Below are 25,524 nucleotides of genomic sequence, written 5' to 3' on the forward strand. Positions count from 1 at the left end.
GATATTATTATAAAATAATTGTTTATAGGCCCAATAGGTGTAGTCCAGTAAAGGTCCGGCCCATTTACTCCAACGTGATTGTGAAATTACTTATTTGACCTTGTAGTTGGTTTTAGGCCATGGGGTTTTGCATCTGCATACACCGGTAGGTCTGTCGGCCTGGGTCTACGGCGCGTCGCGGCGGAGAGGGTTTACCTGCGTCGGAACGGGATAGAGCTTCCAAGCTATTACGGCGTCTGCATTTCGCCCTAATTTATTGGTTTGTTTCTTGAAGAATTGAAGAGTTTTTTCATATGCGGGGATCGCTAGATTTTGTGTCGGTCATGGTTTAATTAGCTAATAGGTGTTGATTCAATGGGAGCTGATGAAAGAACTGTGTTTTATTTGCATAATATGTTTTTGTACTGAAGTAACTTTGCCTGGCGTCAGTGTTGATTGGAGAACTCTGGTGTGATTGAGTTTTTGTTTGGATTTTAACTTTATTTTGGTTTTTAATTTGAATTCAGATAGTTAAGCACGATGACTCCTGTCTCATCTAAGCTTCATACAGGTTCGTCCGCCATTTTATGTTTGAGTGGAATGACCCTTTGCAAGATTGTGTATAATCCTTATTTGATACTTCATCTTCCATGTGTTTGTTTATTTTGTTTGAATTTTCCAGATGATGTGAGTCTGTTAATGGTGTCAATCGACACCAACCCGTTCTTTTGGAACTCTATGAAATCCGCTCTTCCATTCTCGAGGTTTCTGTCCCATGTAAAGTTCTTTTGTTCTTCTTTATATGGAAAATTTCTGGTTTCTGTACTTTGATTCGTTAATTTGGATTCCTTGGAGCTAAAACTTAAGTGTATTTTTCGATTGCAGGTGCTGGCCTTTCTGAATTCAATTCTTTTGCTGAACCAACTAAACCAAGTGGTTGTAATAGCAACAGGTTACAATTCCTGTGGCTACATATTTGATTCCTCAACCTCACAGATACAAGATCAACGTGCCGAGAATTTGCTGCAGAAATTGGAGGAGTTTGTAGAGAAGGATGAGGCTCAATGTCGGGAGGATTCGGTTGATGGTCCTGGGTTCTCTCTGCTTTCTGGCTCCCTCTCAATGGCTCTGTGTTGTATCCTCATCTTGTGTGTGCTGATTAATTTAAGTTCGTATGTAATTTAATTTTGTAACTATTGATGTTGGCGCAATTTGAAGTATTGAATTAGTAAGTTTTGTTTCCCGTGACTTTTGGATTCGGTAGATATTCAGAGAGTGTTTCGGTCAGGGCCACTTCACCCACAGCCTAGGGTGAGTTTTGTTTCTAACAAGATATATTTTCTTCTGTTTGTTTAGTTTCTTGAGAAATGCAATTAGTATTTTAGAGAAAGACGAGTAATTAGTGTACATATCCTTCTTCTATTTTGCATTTTTTACCTTTTCTTTTTATTTCTATCTGATATAATAATTCCTCACAACGGCAGATATTGTGCTTACATGGATCTCCAGATGGACCTGGACAGTATGTAACTCCTTTGATTGGAAGAATGTATCTTCACCTTTTACTCAACTGTGCTTACACGGTGGATGATTTGTCTTGTGCAGATATGTTGCCGTCATGAATTCGATTTTTTCTGCTCAGCGCTCAATGGTGAGGTTGACATTGATTATCCATTTTAGTTTACATTATGAAACGTAATTTTAATACATCTGTATTAATATGTACTTTTCTTTCTCACATGCATCAATCAGTTGTGTATGTATCTTTATCCGTTTATTTAATTTTTATTCTATTGCATGGTAGTTGCATTAAGAGCTTGAGTTCTTAGATTCATTAATTTTCTGGCAAGACATGTTATAAATTAGTACTTTGTCTTGGTCTGCTTTAGATACACAGTTCATCTTTTTCCGTTATGGTGGTTTGTATTCCTGTAGAAATCCAAAGGAATCCCCCAGTAAGTTTAATGGGTTCCTAACAAAATTGCCATTTATATTTGTTAGCCATAGGGCGTAAGATGAATATGTATGAATTTTCACTCAGTTTTGTGTATATCATCCTACCCGAATGAAGTTATTGTAAAAGAATCATAAGCTTCTACTGATGCCACTCGGTTTTCTTCCTATTTCAGGTTCCTATAGATTCATGTGTAATAGGAGCTCAGCACTCTGCCTTCCTGCAGCAGGTAGCTTGTCTATGAGGTGCCTTGCTGTGGAGCTATCTTTTGATTTTTAAACTGTTAATAACTCTGTAATTTGCAACAGGCTTCGTATATAACTGGGGGTGTTTATCTGAAGCCTCAATTGTTGGATGGACTATTTCAGTATCTTTTGGTAGGGTGATCTTATCTGTGTAAAATTTAACGAATTAATAATTTCAGTGTTCTGTAATATGCATTTCTAGATTTATGTAGAGATGAAGTTCATGCACACAGATATCCAGCAATTGTAGGTGATTAATTACCTGCAGCTTTTTCTTGACATGCTTAATAGTTTTTTCTTGACATGCTGGAAATATGAAAACATTTTCTTGAAATAGTTATTGATTGAACATTTGAGGCACTCCACTTAATAGCTGTAGATCTATTGGAGTACTATTTCTGTTAATGCTTTATGCTGAAACATTTTGAAGTGGGCAGAAATTTGAAGTATGTCGATCTAAAGCTCTTTAACTCTTAGAGAGTTTTGTCCTAGTTTTTAAGACATATTACCGAATGGCTTCTTCCTTTGTTTCACTTGATTTGTCTTCAAAATCTAGACTTAGACAAATTAACTTATTGCTCTGAGATCATACGTTATGCATGAATGTGAGAAGCTTGATTAGTCTATTTATACGATATATGGCTAGTGACATTTTGCATTATTATTTACTTTCTATTAAGTTGGTTTTGATGGATGAAGTAATGAGTAATGACTGGATGTAATTTGAGAAGAAACCCGTGGCATATAATATTTCATATTTTTAGAGCCAAGTGGAATGGATGTTAGTCCTCATGCCCTTTAACTATGATTGGCTCTAATGGACAATACATTGTTCTCATCTGCAGACAGTTTTTGCTACTGATTTATATTCTCGTGGCTTTTTACAACTTCCTCGACCTGCTGGAGTAGACTTTCGGGCCTCGTAAGTTAGATAATTCAAAATTACAGTCTATGGAATTGGTTTTGCAATTTCCTTAAAAATTTCATGAAAAAGCAACTATGCTAGATGATATTGCAATGCTTTCATTTTCACTCCGTCTAAATTTTGCACAATAGTTTTCTTCACAGACTCCAATCAAATGGTTATTTAAGCTTCAATTATCTGATCATTTTCATGCAATATGAATCTTCAGGTGCTTTTGCCACAAGAACACAATCGATATGGGCTACATATGTTCTGTTTGTTTATCCATTTTCTGCAAGCATCAGAAGAAATGCACTACCTGTGGGTGAGTATGGATGAAGCTACTCTTTCGTAATCATCATCAATTCAATTGTTATGCTTTTCTTAGATTTACTCATTTTATACGTTCTTATTCCCATCATATTTAAGATTCTGCTGAACTTGTACATAATAGCATCCAAATTAATCAGAGTGAAGAAAAACATACAATTGGCTTGTTGAAGTTCCGATCTTGTCAAAAATCCTTTATGCCACCTGAAAATGTCGATTGTGGACACATCTTCCTGTTCGAGTCAAACTTGAACACAAAAAACATATGTGATAAAACTTGTTTTCGAATAAATATAAACCTTTATGTACATGTTTATTCTTCTTGCTTGCTCTCATCTGAACAAGTCTAGTAATGTCAAAATGCTCGATGACCCCACGCAATTCGAATCTATATTAACCTCCTTCTGTGGATAAATTTTGAAATGCAGATCGGTTTTTGGCGAGGCTCAAGTGCAGGACTCGTCGACGACAGCCGAGCGCAAGCGGAAAGCTCCATAAGTTGTTTAGATCTTAGTTCAGATTACAGAATCACATGGAGGTAATTCTTGTATTGTGCTTTTATATGTTATACTGCAACTCTAATGGGTTTAATCTAATTTTTTTGAATGTTCTTTGTTCTATTCCGGTTCAAAAGGTTTTGTTGATAATGCTGCAAAATATTTAAATTAGTTCTTTGATTGGATGCATGATTTAATACAAAAATTATTTCTATATTTACCTATAGTATTAATGAAATCTGATCTGAAATAAAAAGATTAGGCTTGGGTTACCACAAGGTCATTAGTACCCATTATGAAGCCAATTGAAATTATTAATTTCAAAATAAATGCAATAAAATATTACACATATATGAATTAAAAATGAAATAAAATATCAATCATATCAAAACAAGTTTAATTGAGCTGAATATGAGCACGGTTTCAAATAATAAAATTGAGTTCCGACGCTACAAACACATTCAAATACTTTAAGTAACGAGCACGAATTTTGTTTGTGAACATTAACTAACCGATACAAAACCTTACCGTTAGTAAGAATTAAATGTGATGTTTTAGGAAAAAAAGAAAAATAAATTAGATAAAAAGTAGGTGACAAAATATATATTTTTTTTAAAAATTAAATCACATTGTTTTACTGGAATTCATGGAATTTTAATTTTAAAATATGTAAAAAAAACAAAAATGACCAATTTTTATCGGTACGAAAAATAAATTTTTTAACAAAACAATGATTCTATTTTTATTCTTTATTTAATTTAAATTATTTATTTTTTATTTTTTAAAAAAATGTATTGACGGTGGACAAATACACTACCGTTACTCAAGAATTTAAAATGTCTTCTCATCCTCCGTAAAACCATATGTTCATCTTCCAGAGTCTTCTTCCAAGAACTGAACCCTAGAATCACGACTCAACTTCCTTTTTCTCCGCTCACTCCGATTCCCATCATCCGCTTTCAGGCGGCAGCCATGGCAAGACCTCCATTATCCGAGCAAGAAATCATTCTCTGTCTCTTCAACCACGTCCGCCAAACCAAAGTTACCCTCCCCGCCGTCCTCAAACGCCAATTCCCAATTCTCGACATATACGGCGACCAATGCCCGCCGGAGCTCTTCCGCCTCTACGCCGGCGCCGGCGCCTCCCATCTTTACTGCTTATCCACCACAAGGAAATTCCGCGACAACTCCAGCCGCAAATGCGGCTTCGGCAGCTGGGAACTCCACGTCTATCCCACCCCGGTCGACGACAACAAAGGCCGTCTAATCGGCGTCTTAAGATGCTTCTTCTACGCCTCCACGGTCCCATTTGCCGGCAGCCTCGAGTACTCCCTCAGAGAATACACTCTCGCCCGCAAACTCCTCGCCCACGTCGACTACGAATATCGACATTACGCATTCTACATTATCACCAAAGAGGACATCGTCATCGGAGACGCCGACAAAATTCCATTAAAACCAAATCGCCGATTCGACATCGACAACTTCCTTGATCAAATCATCCGATCGCGAGTTATCCCTAGAACAAGCTCTTCCAATAGCGTCGCCGTCGTCAACGACGCCGCATACCGCATGAGTTTCCGACTATCCGATCAAGAAATCATACTCTATCTTCTTAACTTGCAGGGCGTGAACAGAGTCATATTGCCGGCGAAGTTGGATTTCGTAATCCCTGTTTTAGATGTCTCCTGCGATAACACTCCATTGAGCATGTTCATCGACCATCCTTATAACAAAGAAATTTACTTTCTAACCCATGAGAAGGATTGGATCAATCGACGTTTTCGCAGATGCGGCGTGGGGTATTGGAAGAGCGACGGATTGGAGCAGACTGTGTACGATGAGCATGGGGAAGAAATAGGGAAGAGGAATCTTTTCTACATACTGTATCAGAAAAGTGATCCGAGTTATCTTCTGTTTACTTTGAGAGTTTATAGCCTTGGCGACAAGTTCTTGAATTTTTCTAGAAATGAGAACTTTGCAGGTTCTGCGTTCTGCGTTGTGGTTAAGGTGCTTTCTTGGCCGCTTGCGACGAAGGAGAGCAGCGTCGCGGTTATTGATTCATATTTGGATCAGATTCAGAGAGCGAATGCTTCTTAGGATGTATAGGTTTTAGATTGCGACGACGATGACGATGATGATGATGATGATTGTTGTAAGGTTGCATTTGTCTTGAAAAGGTTTATGGCTTTTGAGTTCTGTTGATGATCTTCTCTTCGTTTATTTAAATTTGATTTCGAGTTATCATAATTTAAAATATCGAATTCAACAGGATTATAATATCCAAAATACTCAACCCCCACCGCCCGACATCGACGCTCTGGGTAAACCCTCTAGTTTGTCGAACCATGTGTGACACACATCAAGAACAAGAAGTGTAACTATTTCTAGTTACATGGAATTTTAGTTATTTTTTTTATGTATTTATTTTTAGATTTGATTCGATCAAGTTATTTGACAAATATTTTTAGTTTGAATACAATTTACGATTATATTTGTTCGATTCAATTTAAATATCTAGATATTTATAAATAACCGATAATGCCTGGCCTATAGGTAAAGTAAAATGGCCAAGGTAAAACTAATAGGCTTTTGAAAAAATATATATATGGTAAGGTAAAATGGCCAAGGACAAACTAGAGTTTGAAAAAATATATATATATATGGTAATTGTTTTAAATATTTTTGTGTTGTATATATACACTAGTGAAATCTAAGACAAATTTTGCATATCCACAAAGTTTTGTGATGCATCGATCAAGAACAACAAGTAGAAAGAAAAACAAGAATCAAATGCCCAAACTACAATCAAGAATTACCTCTAAGCTATAAAGTGCAAACAAAAACAAGAATCAAAAGCCTAAACTACAATCAAGAATCAACACTAAAAGCTATCTCCCAAATCTTGTTCACTACACACAACACATAGTCTCTCCGATCATCTCGGACACAAACCTTAAACTTCTCAGCCATTTCCTACTCTCTCAAAACGTATTTTGCCTTCTCCCTCGACCACGTAACTCTCTCGAAACCCTATAATGCCTTGGCCGGAGGCGTACACATTGATTCTGCAGCCCCTCCTCCGCCAGCTCCCGGCGCGGCGGCGGAGAGGAGGGTCGCCGTACAGCTGTAGCTTCGTTAAAAAGTAAATGTCTTGATTGTAGGGATGGCGGTGGAAGAGCTCGATCCGACAGCGATTGGCCGCCGTAAAGGTCGAGTGTCGGAACGTCTAGATTGATGGTGTCCGGCAGAGTCACTCCGATTCTGCTCACCTTGTTGAGAAACAAGAGGACCATTTCATCACGTTCGCATAGCCTCGGCCGCCATTGTTGAAGAAGTTTGGAGCTGAGGATCGAGTGTTGAAGATGGTTTCTAATATTTGTTTCTTTAGTTCTTGAGGAGATCGAAGTCGACGAATGGGTTGACATGGCTGTGTTGTGAGTATTATAATGGGCACCAGAACCAGAACCAGAACCTCAGCGTCAGCTCTTTATAAATTGAAGTTTTTTACTTGTAACTTTATGTATATATTAGAAATATGAACATCATTAATTTATTTGATGTTCAATAAAAATTATATTGAAGAAAAGATCGAATAAACAGCCCTAGCAATGCACTTTCAGTTCTATTAATTGTAAAGAAAAATTAAAAATCATACTCGTATTTATAAAAACAAAAACTGAATGACAAAAACCTTACATCATTATTTCAATTTCAATGCTTAGATATTACTAAAGAAAAGATTATCTATGCACCTGAACAAAGGCCGTTCATCTAACGAACAATTCGGCCTTAGAATCTTTCTACCTTTCCTTTCAATCAAATTATACACTGTCACGCGTCTTTTATCATCGCGGTCGCCGATATAAAAAGTGAATATAAGCTCTCTTCCATCGTCGGAAAGGAACATCATATCGGGAGGAACCTGCGCCATGCTGGGCAGGTGCTGCTCCCTCCACATAACCGGGACGTCATCCAAATCCATCGACTCGCCGGCGGAATTCTTCCACACAAGACGACATTTTCCGGAATTCATGTCGCCAAGAAGCATGCAAAACAGGCCAGGTGGACAATCAAAGTAGCAATTTGTGTACTGATGTGGAATAATTCCGGTTCCCAATTCCTGCTCTGAATTATAAAGAAATTTATAGAACTTGTCCTCCCTCGGGTCGAAGAAAGTTATTGCAATATCAAAACTTTCGGTTTCTCTTTGTTCCGTAACATGTTTCCTCAAACAGATATGACTATCCAAAAGGAAATTTTTGAAGTCACGTTCGATTTTTATCTCCATCCTTTTGGACTCGTTCCAACACCCGCTTTTGTTGTTAAACGTTGCATATTGTTCCCCTTGGGAATCAGCGACTACTATTTTATAATCCTTCGATAATGAATCGAAGCCAATGCCACATGTGAAATAATGGAATTTGGAATTCATTACAGGAAACCCCAAATTTGTATACGTTCTAGCCGATGGATTCCAAAGGATGATGAAAACCCGTCCGCAAGTATCTCCTGAAACACTGAGTATAAGGCCATCGCAACATTGCTGTCTGTCGAAATTGTATATTGCATTCGCTGAACATTTGAGGTCCAACAATGGTTTTAATTCATTGCTTTCCAAACTAGACAGGAAGTTTGTTCCGTACTCAACGGACTCCATAAGAAACATGTTTCGAGGTGACTTCTTGGATTGACAGAGATGTTCCATGGCGAAGTCTTTGTCGGAGATGGTGCGGTTCCATGACTTCGAAACGGATTTGAATCGGAGGAGGGATTTGACAGGAAGCCGGGTGAGGATGAGCCTTTCGACATCAGCTGAAACTAATGCACGTTTCTCATCTACAATATTCATCTTCGACAATTCGACCGAAATTGGAAGGGTTTAAGATCACCCAAAATAGTATTATCTTAGGTAACAGCGGGTTTAAGATCAACCAAAATAGTATTATGTTAGGTAACAGCGGGTTTAAGATCACCCAAATAGTATTATCTTAGGTAATAGCCCAACCAATGGAATTATATATATAGTGTAACGAAAATTTGGATATAAAATTAAATCTAAACAAACATAAAAGATATAACTAAAAACAGTTATTATTATATGTTTGATTTGGGATTTTTATTTTTTATTTTGATTTTTTTGTTTAGATAATAATTTGATACGATTCGATTTTTTTTAAAAAAAATATTTATTTTTATTAGGGAATCGTATATCATATATATCTATATCATCGTATCATATCTCTCGTGTGTATGTATATATATATATAAAATAGCATGTAACTCGTGCTATACATGAATTATTATATAATATGATATTTAAATTATAAATCTAAAAAAATGTAAATTAATTACATATTAAATAAAAACAAAAAACAATTCATCCCTTTGAATAAGAAAATTTTATTAAAAAAACAATATTTAAATAAAATAATAGATAGAATTTAATGATAATAAATTTGACATTTATAATTTACGTATACATAGTTTGAATGAAGACAGCCTAGAGTAGTTATGTCAAGATAAAATTAATCGGTTCAGTAAGGATCGGCTTTTAGTTATATCTGTATATATATATATATACCTCGCTTGTCGCCGCCGTTCAGTTCTCTTACCGGAGTTATCTCGATCCTCATCGTCGAAATGATGTCGTGTTTGGCCTTCTGTTGCGCATCGATGACGTGCGGACTCTGCATATCTGTCGGGAACCGCTCTGCAAGAATTAATTGGCTACTGCCTCTTGTTTGGTGCTTCTCTCTGATTGTGTTTGGGTTTTTGTATATTTGGGGATTTAGGGTTTCAATCTTATACCCGATGGAGACTTTCGTTTGCGGATATATGATTAATTAGTGCATTTTTTTAAGAGTTCAAATTTTTAGGTGAGACGTTCACTCTACACCCAATATAGTATCAGAACTTAGACTAGATATCGAGTTCGAATTCCGTTCCCATTTGCAGTGCAAGTTTCACAGACCCCGTTTGCAACTGAGGAGCCTACCTATACATATATATCTATCTCTGTCAAATCGAAAGGTTTTGGTTTTGAATCAAATTTATATTAGATGTGTTTTTTTTTTATATAAAATAAACTATAAATCATTTTGCTTCGCCTTATTTTTGTTTATATTTGTGTTTGATGTGTTAAAATATTTACAATTTTGTTAAAATCTTTTAATATTTAAAAAACATGATACATTTTTTGTTAAAATTTTTAAAACCAAAACTATATTTGAACATCTTGATAAATCCGTGATTTCGTGGCTGTTGTCTTTATTTATCCTTTTTGGCTTATGACCGTTTGGATGGACTTAAAAAATAAGCAGAAGCCAAAAGTAGAAGTAGAAGTCAAAAGTAGAAGCAGAAGCAGAAGCCAAAAGTAGAAGCAGTTCGATTTATTGTAAAGCTGTAGTTCGATTTTGTGTTTGGATAAATCGCTTTTTGTAAAAAACTGTTTGGACGTGTTGAAAGTGCATTTAAACTGTTAAAATTATTTAAAAAGACATGCGGTTAATATAATAGTATTTTTCTATAACACTTTTATAATTTAATTTAAATTTTATAAATTATATTTAAAGATTTTAAATTAAAGTATAAAACTTGTACTTTTAAATTTTGATTATTTATATTTTAAAATTTTAATTCAAGGACAATATGTCGATTAAACATAAAATTACAATATAATATTAAATAATTTGTATTTTATAATTTATTTTAAAATCTTATAAATTATATTTAGTAATTTAAGTATAATTAAAAAGTTTATATACTCCTATTTAAATTTTAAATTTTAATCCAAATATAATACATAAATTAACAATAATAAATTAATTATATTTTTTAATTTTTATTAAAATATAATATATAAGTTATTTATTTTTATATTATATTATATTATATTATCGTATTGTATTTATTATTATTATTATTAAAGATAAAATCGTAATTTTAAATGAAAAGTGCTTCTACTTATTTCAGAAGCTCTCCTAATATGTTTTTGAAAAAATACTTTTCAATTTCAAAAAGCTGTTTCTGCTTTTAGACAGAAGCTAATGCAAATAGATGCAAACTATTTTTTTTTTGAAAATAAAAGCCAAAAACTCCTGCTAGAAGCCAATCCGAACGGGGTCTATATTCCTGTATACTTGAGTTTTGGTGATTCTAATATTTGAAGACCAACATTATCTATGTTATAGTCATCTGTTTGTTATTATTATTTTTTCTATATTTCTTTGTTTTTAATTAAAAAATTACTATGCAGCATTTTATTGTTTTTTTTTTTTTTTAAAAAAACTAAATATAACATAGTTTTTAATAAATATATCATATAAAATAAATTTATTTTAAAACACATAACTAAAAAATACACACAATATAACACACCCTAATAATGGTACCAATTAGAAAACTTATTTTGGATTTTTATGATCTATGAGTAAGGATCGATATTTTTGCATTGTTTTTATTGGTGTGTTTGGGTTAAGGGTTTTAATTCTGAATACTAAAAGCTTTTAATTAAAATATTTGTTTAATGTGATAAATAGTTAATGGTGTTATTTTTTTAATATAAAATTAATTTTTAATATATTAAAATAAAAATAAAAAGTTGATTTGATGTTTGGCAGAAAAGAATTAATGAATATTAAAATTTTCATGGTTATTTTTTTTTTTTGGAGTTTTTTAAATATTTTTTTCTATTTAATTATTTTTATTTATTTTTATCAAAGAAACAAATTGAATATTTTTTTATTTTTATATAATATTTAAAATTAATTTTACATATTTATCACAAAAATATTTATTTATATAAAATCAAATAAATATTGAAATTTAAAATTTTATTATTAAAAAATTTAAACTCAAAATCTAAATACCTAAACAAACATATCTTAGAGAGCGTCTGGTACAAAAAAAAAAAAAAAGAGAATAGAATAAAAATTAATTCTTATATTTGCCCTTAGTTTTGTAATACTTGAGCTTTGGTCTTTTAATTAATTCATCAAATCAGGGCCATTTTGCTCTCTTTTTCATCCAATTCCTTTTATTATTTTACCAAATATCGTAAATAATATGAATATGCATGTGATTTCTAGCTATCAACTTATTTCAATAATTTTAGTGAATTGCTAATTTATCCCCAAATTTTGAATGTGTGACAAAAACATGAATTAAACTTTACAGTCTCGACCGTGGCATCATTTACTACACGTGGTGTTAGAAATTTTTTTATCTGAAGCACCGAGACTACCAATTTTTTACGCTGTTTTCGGGGACTGGCATCTGATTTATTTCGTATTTTTGTCATTCAATTATATTTTATTATTATTATATATATATATTATATATTTCAATAGTTTATGCTCAGATCTTCTCGCACATAAAATTTAATATACACAACAAAAATTGAGAGATTAGCGAGGATATTGCGGAAGGAAGAAAAAAAAGCTGGAGTTTGAGAAGACTTTGAGTTCGCATTCAAGCGAATCGATCAAGCAATAGCCCGATATGGCGGAAGAAGATACCCGCACAAATTGGATGGAGTATTCTCCAATGATTCTGTACGTGTCTGACCATTATAAAATATGTTTGACTCTTATAGGCGTATAAGGGATTAAACATTTTGAATAAGCACAAACTCATAAAGCTGGTTGCTGCACCGTTGCAGTGACTGACTCCCTGCAACCTCTGTATACTAAAAATGAAAAATTTATTGCAGTATAAAAAAAACATATTTGTCTATACGACCAAAAATAAAAAATAGTGTTTTTTATTCACAATATCTAATAAACAAAATTGCCAATTTTTATCTGTAAGAAAAATAAATTAAAAAAAATATAATTCTATTTTAATTCTTTATTTAATTTAATTTATTTATTTTGAAAAAAAAAGAAAAAAATGTCTTGACGGTGGACGTTGAGCAAATACACAACCATTACTGAAGAATTTAAAATGTCTTCTCATCCTCCCTAAAACCATATCTTCATCTTCCAGAGTCTTCTTCCAAGAACTGAACCCTAGAATCAAAACTCAACTTCCTTCTTCTCCACTCACTCCGATTCCCATCATCCACTTTCAGGCGGCAGCCATGGCAAGACCTCAATTAACCGAGCAAGAAATCATTCTCTGTCTCTTCAACCACGTCCGCAAGACCAAAGTTTCCCTCCCCGCCGTCCTCAAACGCGAATTCCCAATTCTCGACATATACGGCGACCAAGACCCGCCGGAGCTCCTCCGCCTCTACGCCGACGCCGGCGCCTCCCATCTTTACTGCATATCCCCCACCAGGAAATTCCGCCTCAACTCCAGCCGCAAATGCGGCTTCGGCAGTTGGGAACTCCACGTCGATCCCACCCCCGTCAAAGACAACAAAGGCTATCAAATCGGCACCGGAAGATGCTTCTTCTACGCCTCGACGATCTCATTTTCCGGCAGACTCGAATACTCCCTCAGAGAATACACTCTCGCCCACAAACTCCTCGCCCACGTCGACTACGAATATCGACATTACGCATTCTACATTGTCACCAAAGAGGACATCACCATCGGACGCGCCGACAAACTTCCGTCGAAACCAAATCGCCGATTCGACGTCCACAACTTCCTCGATCAAATCATCCGATCGCGAGTAATCCCTACAACAAGCTCTTCCAATACCGTCGCCGTCGTCAACGACGCCGCGTACCGCATGAGTTTTCGACTATCCGATCAAGAAATCATACTCTATCTTCTTAACTTGCAGGGCGTAAACAGAGTCATATTGCCGGCGAAGTTCGATTTCGAAATCCCTGTTTTAGATGTCTGCGGCGATAACACTCCATTGAGCATGTTCATCAACCATCCTTGTAATCAAGAAATTTACTTTCTAACCGATGAGAAGGATTGGATCAATCGACGTTTTCGCAGATGCGGCGAGGGGAAATGGAAGAGCGACGGAGTGGAGCAAACTGTGTACGATGAGTATGGGGAAGAAATAGGGAAGAGGAATAGTTTCTACATGCTGTACCAGAAAAGTGATCCAAGTTATCTTCTGTTTGCTTTGAGAGTTTATAGCCTTACCGACAAGTTCTTGAATTTTTCAAGAAATGAGATCTTTGCAGATTTTGCGTTTTGCGTCGTGGTTAAGGTGAGTTCTAAGCCACTTGCGACGAAAGAGAGCAGCGTCGCAGTTATTGATTCGTATTTGGATCAGATTCAGAGAGCGAATGCTCCTTCGGATGTATAGGTTTAGATTGCGACGATGATGATTGTTGTAAGGTTGCATTTGTCTTGAAAAGGTTTATGGCTTTTGAGTTCTGTTGATGATCTTCTCTTCGTTTATTTGTGTTTTTAAATTTTATTTGGAACTATCTAATTCAAAATATTGAATTCAATGGGATTATAATCTCCAAACTACTCAACCCCCGCCGCCCCGACATCCACGCTCTGGGTACACCCTCTGGTTCGTCGAACCATGTGTAACGCAAAAAATATGAATATATCAAAAGTTTGAACTTATAACTTTACGGTCACGAATGCACACGACATCACCCGATCATTCCTTATGGAACAATATCTACATTTTTTTGCTATGTGAAGTAATGCACAAGAACGCATAAATAAATAAAAAAACTAAAAAAAAGTGCATCAAGAACAAGAAGTGTAACTATTTTTAGTTATTGTTTTATGTATTTAATTTTAGATTTGATTCAATAAAGTTATTTGACAAATATTTTCAATTTGAATACAATTTACGATTTTGAATATTTGTTTGATTCAATTTAAATAACTAAATAATTACAAATAACGAAACAATGTCTCCCTGTAGGTAAGATAAAATGACTAGGAGAAACTACTAGACATGTGAAAAAATATATATATATATATATATGGTAATTGTTTTTATATTTTTGTGTCGTACATATACACTACTGAAATCTAAAATCAATTTCCATCTACAAATTTTGCATATCCACAAAGTGATGCATCGTTGAAGAACAACAAGTACAAAGAAAAACAAGAATCAAATTCCCAAACTATGATCAAGAATCACCGCTAAGCTATAAAGTGCAAACAAAAACAAGAATCAAAAGATCAAAAGCCTAAACTACAATCAAGAATCAACACTAAAAGCTATATTATCCATCGACATCCATCCCTGAACCTCATTCAATCATCCTCCTCGTCGTCGTCGTCGTCGTTGTCATCCTCAGTGTTTGCTTGAAGAATCTGCCCCATATACCCGCCAACATCGACTCTAGCCACGAAAATAGTTTGGAACATGATCTGCCGATTAAACTCAATCTTGTTCACTAAACAGAACACATAATCTCTCCGATCATCTCGGACACAAACATTAAACTTCTCAGCCATTTCGTACTCTCTCAAAACGTATTTCGCCTTCTCCCTCGACCACGTAACTCTCTCGAAACCCTATAATGCATTGGCCGGAGGCGTACACATTGATTCTGCAGCCCCGCCTCCGCCAGTTCCCGGAGCCGTGGAGAGGAGGGTCGCCGTACAGCTGTAGCTTCGTTAAAAAGTAAATGTCTTGATTGTAGGGATGGCGGTGGAAGAGCTCCGAAAGCGATTGGCCACCGTAAAGGTCGAGTGTCGGAACATGGAAATTGATGGTGTCTGGCAGAGTCACTCCGATTGTCCTCACCTTGTTGAGAAACAAGAGGACCATTTCATGTTCGCATAACCTCGTCGGGTAATCCACCATTGTTGAAGAAATTTGGAGCTCAGGATCGAGTGTTAGAAGATAGTTTCTAATATTTGTTTCATTAGTTATTACAATATTTGTTCAAACTATCAATTCTTCAACAACAAATACTATGTGTCTAATAAGTTGTTACAATATTTTACATTACACTCATGAAATGAAATTGTAACACATTATTATTATTATTATTATTATTAACCATATTTGTTTACGCTATTAACTCTTCAACAACAAATACTATGTGTCTAATAAGTTGTTAAAATATTTTACATGATACTCATGGGTTAGATTGTAACACATTATTACTATTATTAAACATATTTGTTCACATTATTAACTCTTCAACAACAAATACTAAGTGTAAAATAAGTTGTTACAATATTTTACATGACACTCATGGGTTAGATTGTAACACATTATTATTATTGTTATTAACCATATTTGTTCACACTATTAACTCTTCAACAACAAATACTATATATCTAATAAGTTGTTACAATATTTTACATGACACTCAAGGGGTGAGATTGTAACATATTATTATTATTATCATTATTATTATTATTATTAATAATATTTGTTCACACTATTAACTTTTCAAGAACAAATACTATGTTTCTAATAAAGTTTTACAATGTTTTACATGACACTCAAGGGGTGAGATACTGAGATTGTAACACATTATTATTATTATTATTATTATTATTATTATTATTATTATTATTATTATTAACCATATTTGTTCACACTGTGAACACAATTGAATTATTAGAAAAATAATAAAATAGAAATATCATCGATTGTCATTTTACGTATAAACAGCTAATATCAAAGAGTTTATTTTACAAAACATTTTAATACAAATAGCTAATCAAATCGGCTAGCCAACCCAGCTAATTGAATCTGCTAATAGCTATCCGTGCCATTATTATTATTATTATTATTATTATTATTATTGGTTATAATCAACAACCTCATATAATACAAATAATTTAATAATTTGTAAAGAAATTAAACTAGTTAATATCTTTTTAATATGAAATTAAAGTAACTAAGTACCATAAGAAAAATATTTAAATAAGCTTGTTTGTTGTTTGCAGTTTTCCTTCTTTACAGTTTATTCTGTGATCTACCCATCATTCAAGCAATAAATGATCTACTCCTGACGCTTTATGTCCACCTGCCACACATGATTTGTCTAGTGTGATTTTTTCCTTGGGCCTACTTTGCAGGGTATTAGATTCAGTCGGAGGTTTACCCAGTGCGCACTTTCGGGTAACGACTGCGAATTCCCAAATCATCCAAAATGATAAAATATGTCATTGTGGGACTGAAATTTTAATATAAAAATACATATATATATATATGATTATAGTGTCTTTTAGTTTATTATTGCCTCAGCCCCACAATTTGTGAAATCCCCGTGGAACTATACATGAAAATCGAGGCACATAGTCATAAAAATATAGTAATAATCAACTTGCGATTTTTTCTCTTTAAAATTTTTACCAATGTTTTTTTATTGTGCAATCTCTAAATTTATCTTCAAAATTGTTACATTTAATACCTACTTTTCAACTTTTAAAAGTATTAAAACGCACACACCTTTGATGTTTTTATCAATGTAGTTCCATATATAGATGAATCCATTATAAAAAAAAAAAGGAATTTTTTTTTAGTTTTGTTTGTAATGTCTCTTATCAGTTTTGTCATTTTATTTTCAAATTTATATAGAAATAATCTTGTATATAATCCGCAGACATTGAAAATATCTTCTACAACTAGAATATTATCACGTTTACTGACATAATAGCACTATATTGACATGGATTAAATCAATATATAAATATATTTATTTCTAATAATTGCAAAAATTAACTAAGCTACGTCAATATCTATTATTGTAAATTGTCACGTGATTAAAAGACTAAAGTGATAAAGGTCAAGCAATAATCATGACTTTTTGTGGCGTTTTGATCTAAAATTTATGTTAATAGATTTGTTGGGATCTTAATTCCAATATGTTTTGGACAAATTCAAACTCGTTTCTACAACACAATTATATATATATTATTTAAAATAAGTAATCTTCTCATTATCTAATACTTTCTTTATCTCATATTTATCTATTCATTTGTTTTTTTTGTATAGATTTTTAAAAATATTAGTATTATATTGGGATGTAGTAGTAGTGGAAAGACTAATAAAAGAAAAGACTAAACTAAACTTATTAGTATTATATGATATAAAAGTAATAATATTTGTATAATATATTTTAAATTGAAATGATGTTTTTATAATGTTAGGTATATAATACAATTACTAAAAAAATTAATTTTTTTCATGGGACATACCAAAATAAAAAATGAATAGATTGTTAAGGGACTGTAGTTCTGAACAAATAACTATCGAGGGTTCGAATCCCTCTCCCTCCTTTATTTCCTCACTGAATCGATCTCGTTCTATTGGTCTTGATGAGATTGGTTTCACAAAAAAAAGGAAAAGGCTCGGAACCGAATTGAATATTCCTAGGTCAGTTGTCAATGGGTATCGGTCGTCTTCACTGCTAAATACCCTTGCCCAGACTCCCCTACCCCTTGGGAAGAACACCCAAGTATTTTTTAGCTGTCAATATATTAGTTACATTGATAATATATAATTTTATATATTAAAATAAATATCAAAAATCAGAGTGGCGCAGCGGAAGCGTGGTGGGCCCATAACCCACAGGTCCCAGGATCGAAACCTGGCTCTGATATCTTTTAAATTTTTTCGACAAAAATAATTGGGAAGAATAAATATGTCCTTAAACATTTGTAGGGCAAGGAAAAAAGTGGATAAGGCTGTATTCTTCCCCGCCTTCACTTCTCTATCGCTGCTTTTTGCCTCCTGCATCGATTCGTCCCAGGTTTAGAAAAATTAAATGGCCTCCGCCGCCAATTCTGGTGGAGAATTGCTGCTCTAGGAGAAGAAGAAGAGGGACAAGAACACATGTGGTCTCTTTGTCCTTTGTTTTTCTCCATTTCTTCGATCAATCCAAAGGTACTATTTTATAAGTTCTAATGTCTGTCTCAATTCTCAGATCACATCACTGCATTGACTATCATCCTTTTGATATCTTCGATTTAGTTTGTTTTCATTTGTTTACTTGCACTGTGTATTGTCTGAGTTTTGTGTAAGAAGTATGAGTTCAGAAATGGAGCAGAATCATACATACATATATATATATATATACACACTAGCGTGTCAAACCCGTGCTATGCACGGAATTATTATACTCCTCCCGTCCCGCAAGAAGGTTGCCATATAGTTTTTGCGTCATTATACTTAACATTAAAAATATCCTTATATTTGAATAATTTACTCGACAAATATCATTGTATATGTATTATAAGAGAGTATTAAATATATTTTTGTTTTCTTTTCTTACGTATTGATATTATAATTAATCTTAAAAAATTAACACACAAAAAGCCAATGTCAACCTTCTTGTTGGACAGAGGAAGTATTTAAATTTAATTGTTATATTATTTTTATCTAATTTTATAAATATTTAAAAGAAATAATATGTATGTATGTTTATACTTTATCATCTTAATATTATAATTCTTCTATAAATTGTCATTTCTTATATTTTTCTATTAAATTTTTTATTTTATTTACATGGAAGCTATATTATAAACATTCATTCAAATAATATTTTAGCTATATGAGTCATTGAAATTCACTATAAAAAAATTATATTTTTTAATTTTAAAAATTAACTTATAAATAATTTCTAATATATAACAGTAAATTAATTATAATATACAATAGAATTAATAAAAACATTCAGTAAATAAAATAAAAGCATCTTATTAAATTAATATGTAAGTTTACAAGGGAAAATGTCAGCAACAATTATCAAAATTTTTTATTTGAAATTAAATATAAATATTAAATTATATATAAATTTTTTAAATTAAAAAAAATATTTAAAAATTTGAAACCGACTAAAATTATTTAAAATAATTAAAATAATATAAATAAAATTTTCTAAATAATTTATCTGAAATATTGTGTTCAAGTTTAATCATCGATTAAAACGTCCAACCTATGAATGAATATTACCTTATGATCAAAAAAACAAAACAAACAATGTTGGCTAAAATAAGAAATAATTAAAATTACAATAAAATTTTATATGATAATCTAAAAATAAGAATATCTAACAAACAGAGCATTAAGCAAATAAACTATTTTGCGAGGAAAAATCGAATATAGATTTTCAATTTATTTTATTGATTAACAATACTTAACTTTGAGATAACTTTAGTCGATAATAATAAAATCTTTGAGCATTTTACAGGGGCAATCTCCTTGAACAGTGGTGATCTCGTATTTTCCAGGGTCTGCAAAAACAACAAAAACAAAATAATTTAGTAAATAGAAAAAAAATGAAATCCAAAGATTAAAGAAAAATACTCAAACAAATGTACAATTGATTCACAAGAAGAATATAGAAAATAAATGTGAAAAAGAAATCTACAAATTAGAGAGAAATACTCAAACAACTCCCTAAGAAGAATATGCAAAATAATTGCGAAAATGTGTGAAAGAAAAACAAATCCAAAAGAAACCGTATAAAAACTAATTTTTGAAAAAAATTTATCTAAACTAAACTGTAAATGATCAAGTTTTTAAAAACTGTATATACACACTAACACTTAAAATAAGGAATGAAATGAAACCTTATAAAAATAACTGTATAATGAAAATTGAACATGTTTATTTATTCTTAAAAAAAAACTATTATTTGAAGAAATTTTATATCACACATAATTTTGGATATTTATAAATACTAAGATTTATAATTGAAAAGTAAATAATCATTATTTAAAATATTTTTGTTTAAAATAGAAGACAAAAGTTTAATTATAAAATATTGTTAATTAAAAATAAATTTTTTAAAAATTTAAAAATTACTATAAAAAAATAAATTCTCTAACAAACTAAGAAAACTGCAACTATACTTAATAGACTTTAAAAATGTAAAAAAGTCAAAAATAAAAATAAAACTCCAAAAATCCGAGATTGCAGGAATCTCACCCTTTGGTATAGATATATACTAGCATTTAAACCTGTGCTATACACGGGTATATATATAATTAAAATATGTTAAAAATAATATTGTAATGAAATTATATGTTTCGTAAATTTTGCATATATGATTTATTTATAATTTATAAAATAAATATATATAATAAAATTATTTTTATACTATATAAATAAAAGTAGATAAAATATTGTAAATGGAATCGTATTAATATAAATCATAACATTTAAGTAAGTTATTTTATAAATCACGAAAAAAAAATATATAATTTCAAAAAAAAAAAATAGAAAAAATAGTTATAATTGTTAAGGTCTTTTCAAAATATGTGAATATTTTTCACACTAATCACTGTCATAACTTGAAACACTAGAGATGCTCCTTTTGTAAATGCAGTCAAATATTTTTTTTGCATTATTTTTCCATTTATATAAATATAAATAGATAAGAAATATATATTTACTTATTAGAAAAAAATAAGTAATTCAAAATTTTTAATTAATACATATCCATTATCTTTCTAAAAAATACTAAAACTATCTAAACAAATATATAAATATATCTAAATTTTCTCCATAAAACTATCTAAAAAAGAGATATAAAGATACTAACAACTTGATACTTTATATCATATATATATATATATAGACACAATAATGATGTGCAAGATAAATTATTAAAGAAAAATTATAATTATTTATTTATAAAAAAATTACTCATCTTTATTTGATGATGTTGCTTTAAAAGGAGTTATTTTCTTCATCGTATTCTAAATAGATAAGAAATATATATATACTTATTAGAAAGAAGTAAGTAATCAGTAAAAATAAAAAAAAAAAGGTGGATCCACCTGAGTGGACTACACCAGAGACAGAGAGTCCTAATTTTCTTTAATTCAATCACTATTATTCAAATAAATAAATAAAATAAGGCATAGTTAAGCAGTTTAAATTAAAGTTATTTACCACAGAACTTCAGATCCAAATGCATCTACACTCTACTCTACCGTCAGCATCATATTTGTTGAGAATTGCATGACAAGAAAAAAATGGAAACAAAGTAACAATTAACAAATTGAAATAAAATAATTAACAATTAAATGTAGAAAAATATGAAAATTGTTCTGAATTTATGAAATGTATAAATAACGACAGAATTACCTTGATACAAATTATTCTGTAATATTCAACTAGATTCTTCAATCCAAAGCAAAATATGAAAATTCTCTGAGGAGACAAATGAGTATCAATGAAAATTCTCTACCGTAGTATGAAACCTTCTTAAAGAAACCAGATTCCAACCCAGGAGACAAATGCGTATCAATGAAAATATCTGAGGCGACAAATGGTTGAAAGCGTAATCTTAAATCTCTTCAAAGAACCAGATTCTTCAACCCAAAGCAAAATATGAAAATTCTCTGAGGAAACAAATGATGCGACAGGTTGAAAGCGTAATCTGAAATCTCTTCAAAGAACCAGATTCTTCAACCCAAAATAAAATATGAAAATTCTCTGAAGAGTTGAAAGCTTAATCTGAAATCTTTTCAAAGAACCAGATTCTTCAACCCAAAATAAAATATGAAAATTGTCTGAAGAGTTGAAAGCTTAATCTGAAACCCTCTTCAAAGAACCAGATTCTTCAACCCAAAACAAAATATGAAAATTCTCTAAGGAGGCAAATAGTTGAAAACGTAATATGAAACTCTTTTCAAAGAAATACGTGTGATTATGAGAGGAAAAAACTGCAAAAAAAACTGTAAAACTTGAGTAAAACTATAAAATTTGACTGAGTATTTCTTTTTATTTTTTGCTGAAAAATCCAAAATTTTAAAATGCGAGTCCACACCCTTTACTATAGTTATATATATAGGATAGGATAGAATAGGATATAATTATTTATTAATTATATTAGAATATTTTATTAGATTATAGTTTTACTTTTATAAATTTAAAATAATTAATTTATATATATATTATTTTAATTGTAAAATATATAAATTTATTAAAATCAACATAAAATAGAAAATATAAATATAACTAATTTATTTTTATATTAAAATTACATTGTATAAATTTTATACTAAAAATAAATTAAATTTATTGAAAATTATAAATATAATGAACTAATCGATAATTAACATAATAAATATATACACGAAAAATTTATTATTTTATATTTTACATCATTTTCAATAATAATAAAAAAAACTATTTATATTTTTTAATAAAAATATATTATTTTTTAAAATCTAACTATAATAAAAATAAATACTATTTTATAACAATTTTACGATTTTCAATAACCAAGAGCATCACTTTTTCATTACCTTTATCATTGTCTTTTCAGTTTTTACTACAACAAAACTCATTGCCTTTGATAAGAAATACAGTTATCAAAATTTATTACCTTGATGAACAACTCATTACCTTCAACAAAAATAAAAATTATCCAAAAATTATCCAAAATTTTTTGAAATTTCAAAATTTAAATTTAACATAAATTATCTATAAATATATTTAAATTTCATTAACCAATTATCTACTTTTTCATATTCACCAAATGACCAGTGAAAATACTAATATTTTCAATCAGTTCTTAAATCAACCGTTGGAAATGAAACTTTCTTAGGCAATGGATTAAACCAAGCTTTTTTTTGATAATCCAAATTTTCAAATACCACCAATCCCGCGAGTATTCCATATGCCACCATCTTTTCAAATGCCATCCAACGCACAAATATTTCAATCTCCATCTATCTCTCATAATGTGTAGGGATCAACATTGATGAATCCGTACATCATGCATTACCTTATGCAGTCTCCGGCTCAAATAATGTCTCAATGTAGACCAATGTCAAAGCTGTCTGGCACACAAACATCAAACTAGACGGCTACGCCATACAATACAGAAGAAGTTTGTAACCTAGAGAAAGATAAGATCGCCGCAGAAGAGTCAAAACAAAAGACCAAAGCCATTGGCAAAGACGTAAAGAAAAAATGGCAAAAAGATAAGGATATATTATTGGCGAAATCTTTTGTTACTATAAGTGTCGATTCAATTGTTGGCAACAATCAAGATGGTGATGCGCTTTGGAGTCGGGTTTATGCCTACTATAATGACAATAAATCTGAATCGATGATAGGGCGAGAGCTAGGCACGATGAAATCACGTTGGTACAACCACATCAAGAAAAAAGTGTACGCTTTCAACGCATGCTATAATGTGATCGCAAGTGAATATAGGAGTGGTCATAGTGACAAAGATTTGTTGGCAATGGCACTTGAGAAATATAAATCGCAATGTGGCACCAACTTTAGCTGCCTACATGTGTGGGAAATTCTAAAAGAAGAGCCAATGTTCCAACCACAAATGAATGAAGATTTTTCTTCTTCAAAAAAGGCGAGAACATCATATGCGATTACATATCATGAATCATCAACAGGAGCGCAGTACATCGAATTCAACCTAAATACTAATGCAGTTCGTCCAATCAGCAATAAAGCTGCAAAAATAAAAGCAAAAGGCAAAGGTAAAGTTAGTGAAGGACCCAAAGGAGAGGCATTTGATGATTACTACAAAAGATTCGATAAGTACAATGAATTGAAACAAAAGGATATCAAATTAAAACAAAAGGAGATCGATGCTAAAGCAGAAGAGAGGAAAATTCAAGAATGGAACATCGTGATGCAGGATACTTCGTGCAACGTGAGATTTATAGTATTTTCGTAGGTCAACTTATGACAAAGTGGAGGGCTTCGCAAAAATAAAATAATGTGATTATTTTGGGTATGGATTATCAATAATGCGTGTCGTGCATTATAATTTAAAAAATAAGACAATGTATGTTATGTGTTTCAAGAATGAATTGTTACTCTGGTTTTATTTGAATATATTTCATATTGCATTGAGACTTGATACATTCTCTAATATAGTATTATGTATGTATGTATGTACGCACGCAGGTAGATGGTGAATGAATTGAAGGATTTATCTAATTCTTATCTTATTTTTTTAAATATTGTTATTTGATGGTGTTATTGAAAATATAAATGTTTTAATTCAAAATTTAAACGAATTTATGCAAATAACGTCATATATTGGTGATTAACGGATATATATTTATACTTAAATTGATATGAAATTTAAAATAATTATAAACAAGATTTGCTAAATTTTTGCAAACAACGTTAAGAATTTGTTTTATGAATTTCAAATTCAAAATCTCTAATATAGAAATTCAACTATAAAAATATGTAATCTCACTTTCATCGTTCTTTTATCTAATTCAATTTTTTTCTTTTTTTGGTTTTCATCATCATGTCTCAAAATTCTGAAAGTTGTACTTCCAACACATCACTTGAATCAACAAATGAACATTGTTCTCCGGGAGAGATGTTCATTGCAATTGGTCGTCAATTATTGGAAAAAGAGTTTCCGAAAATACGACGATGTAGGATGATCAAGAGAAATAGGGAAGAGGGGAATGATCAAGAGAAATAGGGAAGAGGGGAATGCTAGACTTGTGCAAGATTATTTTTCTGAAAATGCTGTATATCCTGACTATATTTTTCATCGACGATTTCGTATGCGAAGAAATTTGTTCAACCGTATAGTTGAAGTAATACATAGTTCTTCTCCTTTTTTCCAACAAAGAGCAAATGCAACGGGACGATCGGGATTGTCTCCATTACAAAAGTGCACTGCAGCCATTCGTCAATTGACTTATGGAGTTTCAACTGACTATTTGGACGAGTGTGAAACCTCTTCCATCAAATGCCTTTTCAACTTTTGTGAAGCTGTTGTAGAATTGTTTGGTGAACGCTAT

General features: G+C 31.6%; 3 protein-coding genes and 1 non-coding gene across 7 annotated transcripts; all 4 read left to right on the forward strand.

Annotated features, from left to right (window-relative positions):
* The first annotated feature begins 118 nt into the window (after positions 1 to 118).
* LOC127253024 (general transcription and DNA repair factor IIH subunit TFB4) lies at positions 119 to 4,030 on the forward strand. The gene is made up of 12 exons (XM_051277430.1): positions 119 to 259; positions 507 to 550; positions 662 to 756; positions 865 to 1,114; positions 1,244 to 1,290; positions 1,464 to 1,501; positions 1,585 to 1,630; positions 2,109 to 2,162; positions 2,242 to 2,310; positions 3,024 to 3,100; positions 3,312 to 3,407; positions 3,841 to 4,030. The coding sequence occupies exons 2-12, from the start codon at positions 520 to 522 to the stop codon at positions 3,908 to 3,910; spliced, it is 873 nt and encodes a 290-aa protein (XP_051133387.1). The 5' UTR covers positions 119 to 259; positions 507 to 519; the 3' UTR covers positions 3,911 to 4,030.
* LOC127253021 (uncharacterized) lies at positions 3,840 to 14,166 on the forward strand. 4 transcript variants are annotated; one of them, XR_007839182.1, is made up of 3 exons: positions 3,843 to 3,950; positions 4,873 to 6,089; positions 6,182 to 6,209. XR_007839182.1 is itself a non-coding variant. In XM_051277424.1 (3 exons), the coding sequence occupies exons 1-3, from the start codon at positions 3,945 to 3,947 to the stop codon at positions 14,126 to 14,128; spliced, it is 1,038 nt and encodes a 345-aa protein (XP_051133381.1). In that variant the 5' UTR covers positions 3,843 to 3,944; the 3' UTR covers positions 14,129 to 14,166. The 4 variants fall into 4 exon arrangements, 3 of the variants coding, with proteins under 3 accessions (XP_051133379.1, XP_051133381.1, XP_051133380.1); XM_051277424.1 differs by lacking the exon at positions 6,182 to 6,209 and adding an exon at positions 13,646 to 14,166 and having other exon boundaries at positions 4,873 to 5,421; XM_051277422.1 differs by lacking the exons at positions 4,873 to 6,089; positions 6,182 to 6,209 and adding an exon at positions 12,983 to 14,166 and having other exon boundaries at positions 3,840 to 3,950.
* A 4,127-nt stretch (positions 14,167 to 18,293) lies between these two features.
* TRNAM-CAU (transfer RNA methionine (anticodon CAU)) lies at positions 18,294 to 18,365 on the forward strand. The gene has a single exon. It is a non-coding gene; the product is annotated as a tRNA-Met (tRNA).
* Positions 18,366 to 18,420: 55 nt separating this feature from the next.
* LOC127252801 (uncharacterized) lies at positions 18,421 to 24,702 on the forward strand. Its single transcript, XM_051277120.1, has 2 exons — positions 18,421 to 18,649; positions 23,842 to 24,702. Exon 2 carries the CDS (start codon positions 23,859 to 23,861, stop codon positions 24,426 to 24,428), a length of 570 nt encoding a protein of 189 aa, XP_051133077.1. The 5' UTR covers positions 18,421 to 18,649; positions 23,842 to 23,858; the 3' UTR covers positions 24,429 to 24,702.
* Positions 24,703 to 25,524: the final 822 nt, after the last annotated feature.

Source organism: Andrographis paniculata, unplaced genomic scaffold, assembly GCF_009805555.1.
Source record: "Andrographis paniculata isolate CXL003 unplaced genomic scaffold, ASM980555v1 Contig49END, whole genome shotgun sequence".
Taxonomy (NCBI): Eukaryota; Viridiplantae; Streptophyta; class Magnoliopsida; order Lamiales; family Acanthaceae; genus Andrographis; species Andrographis paniculata.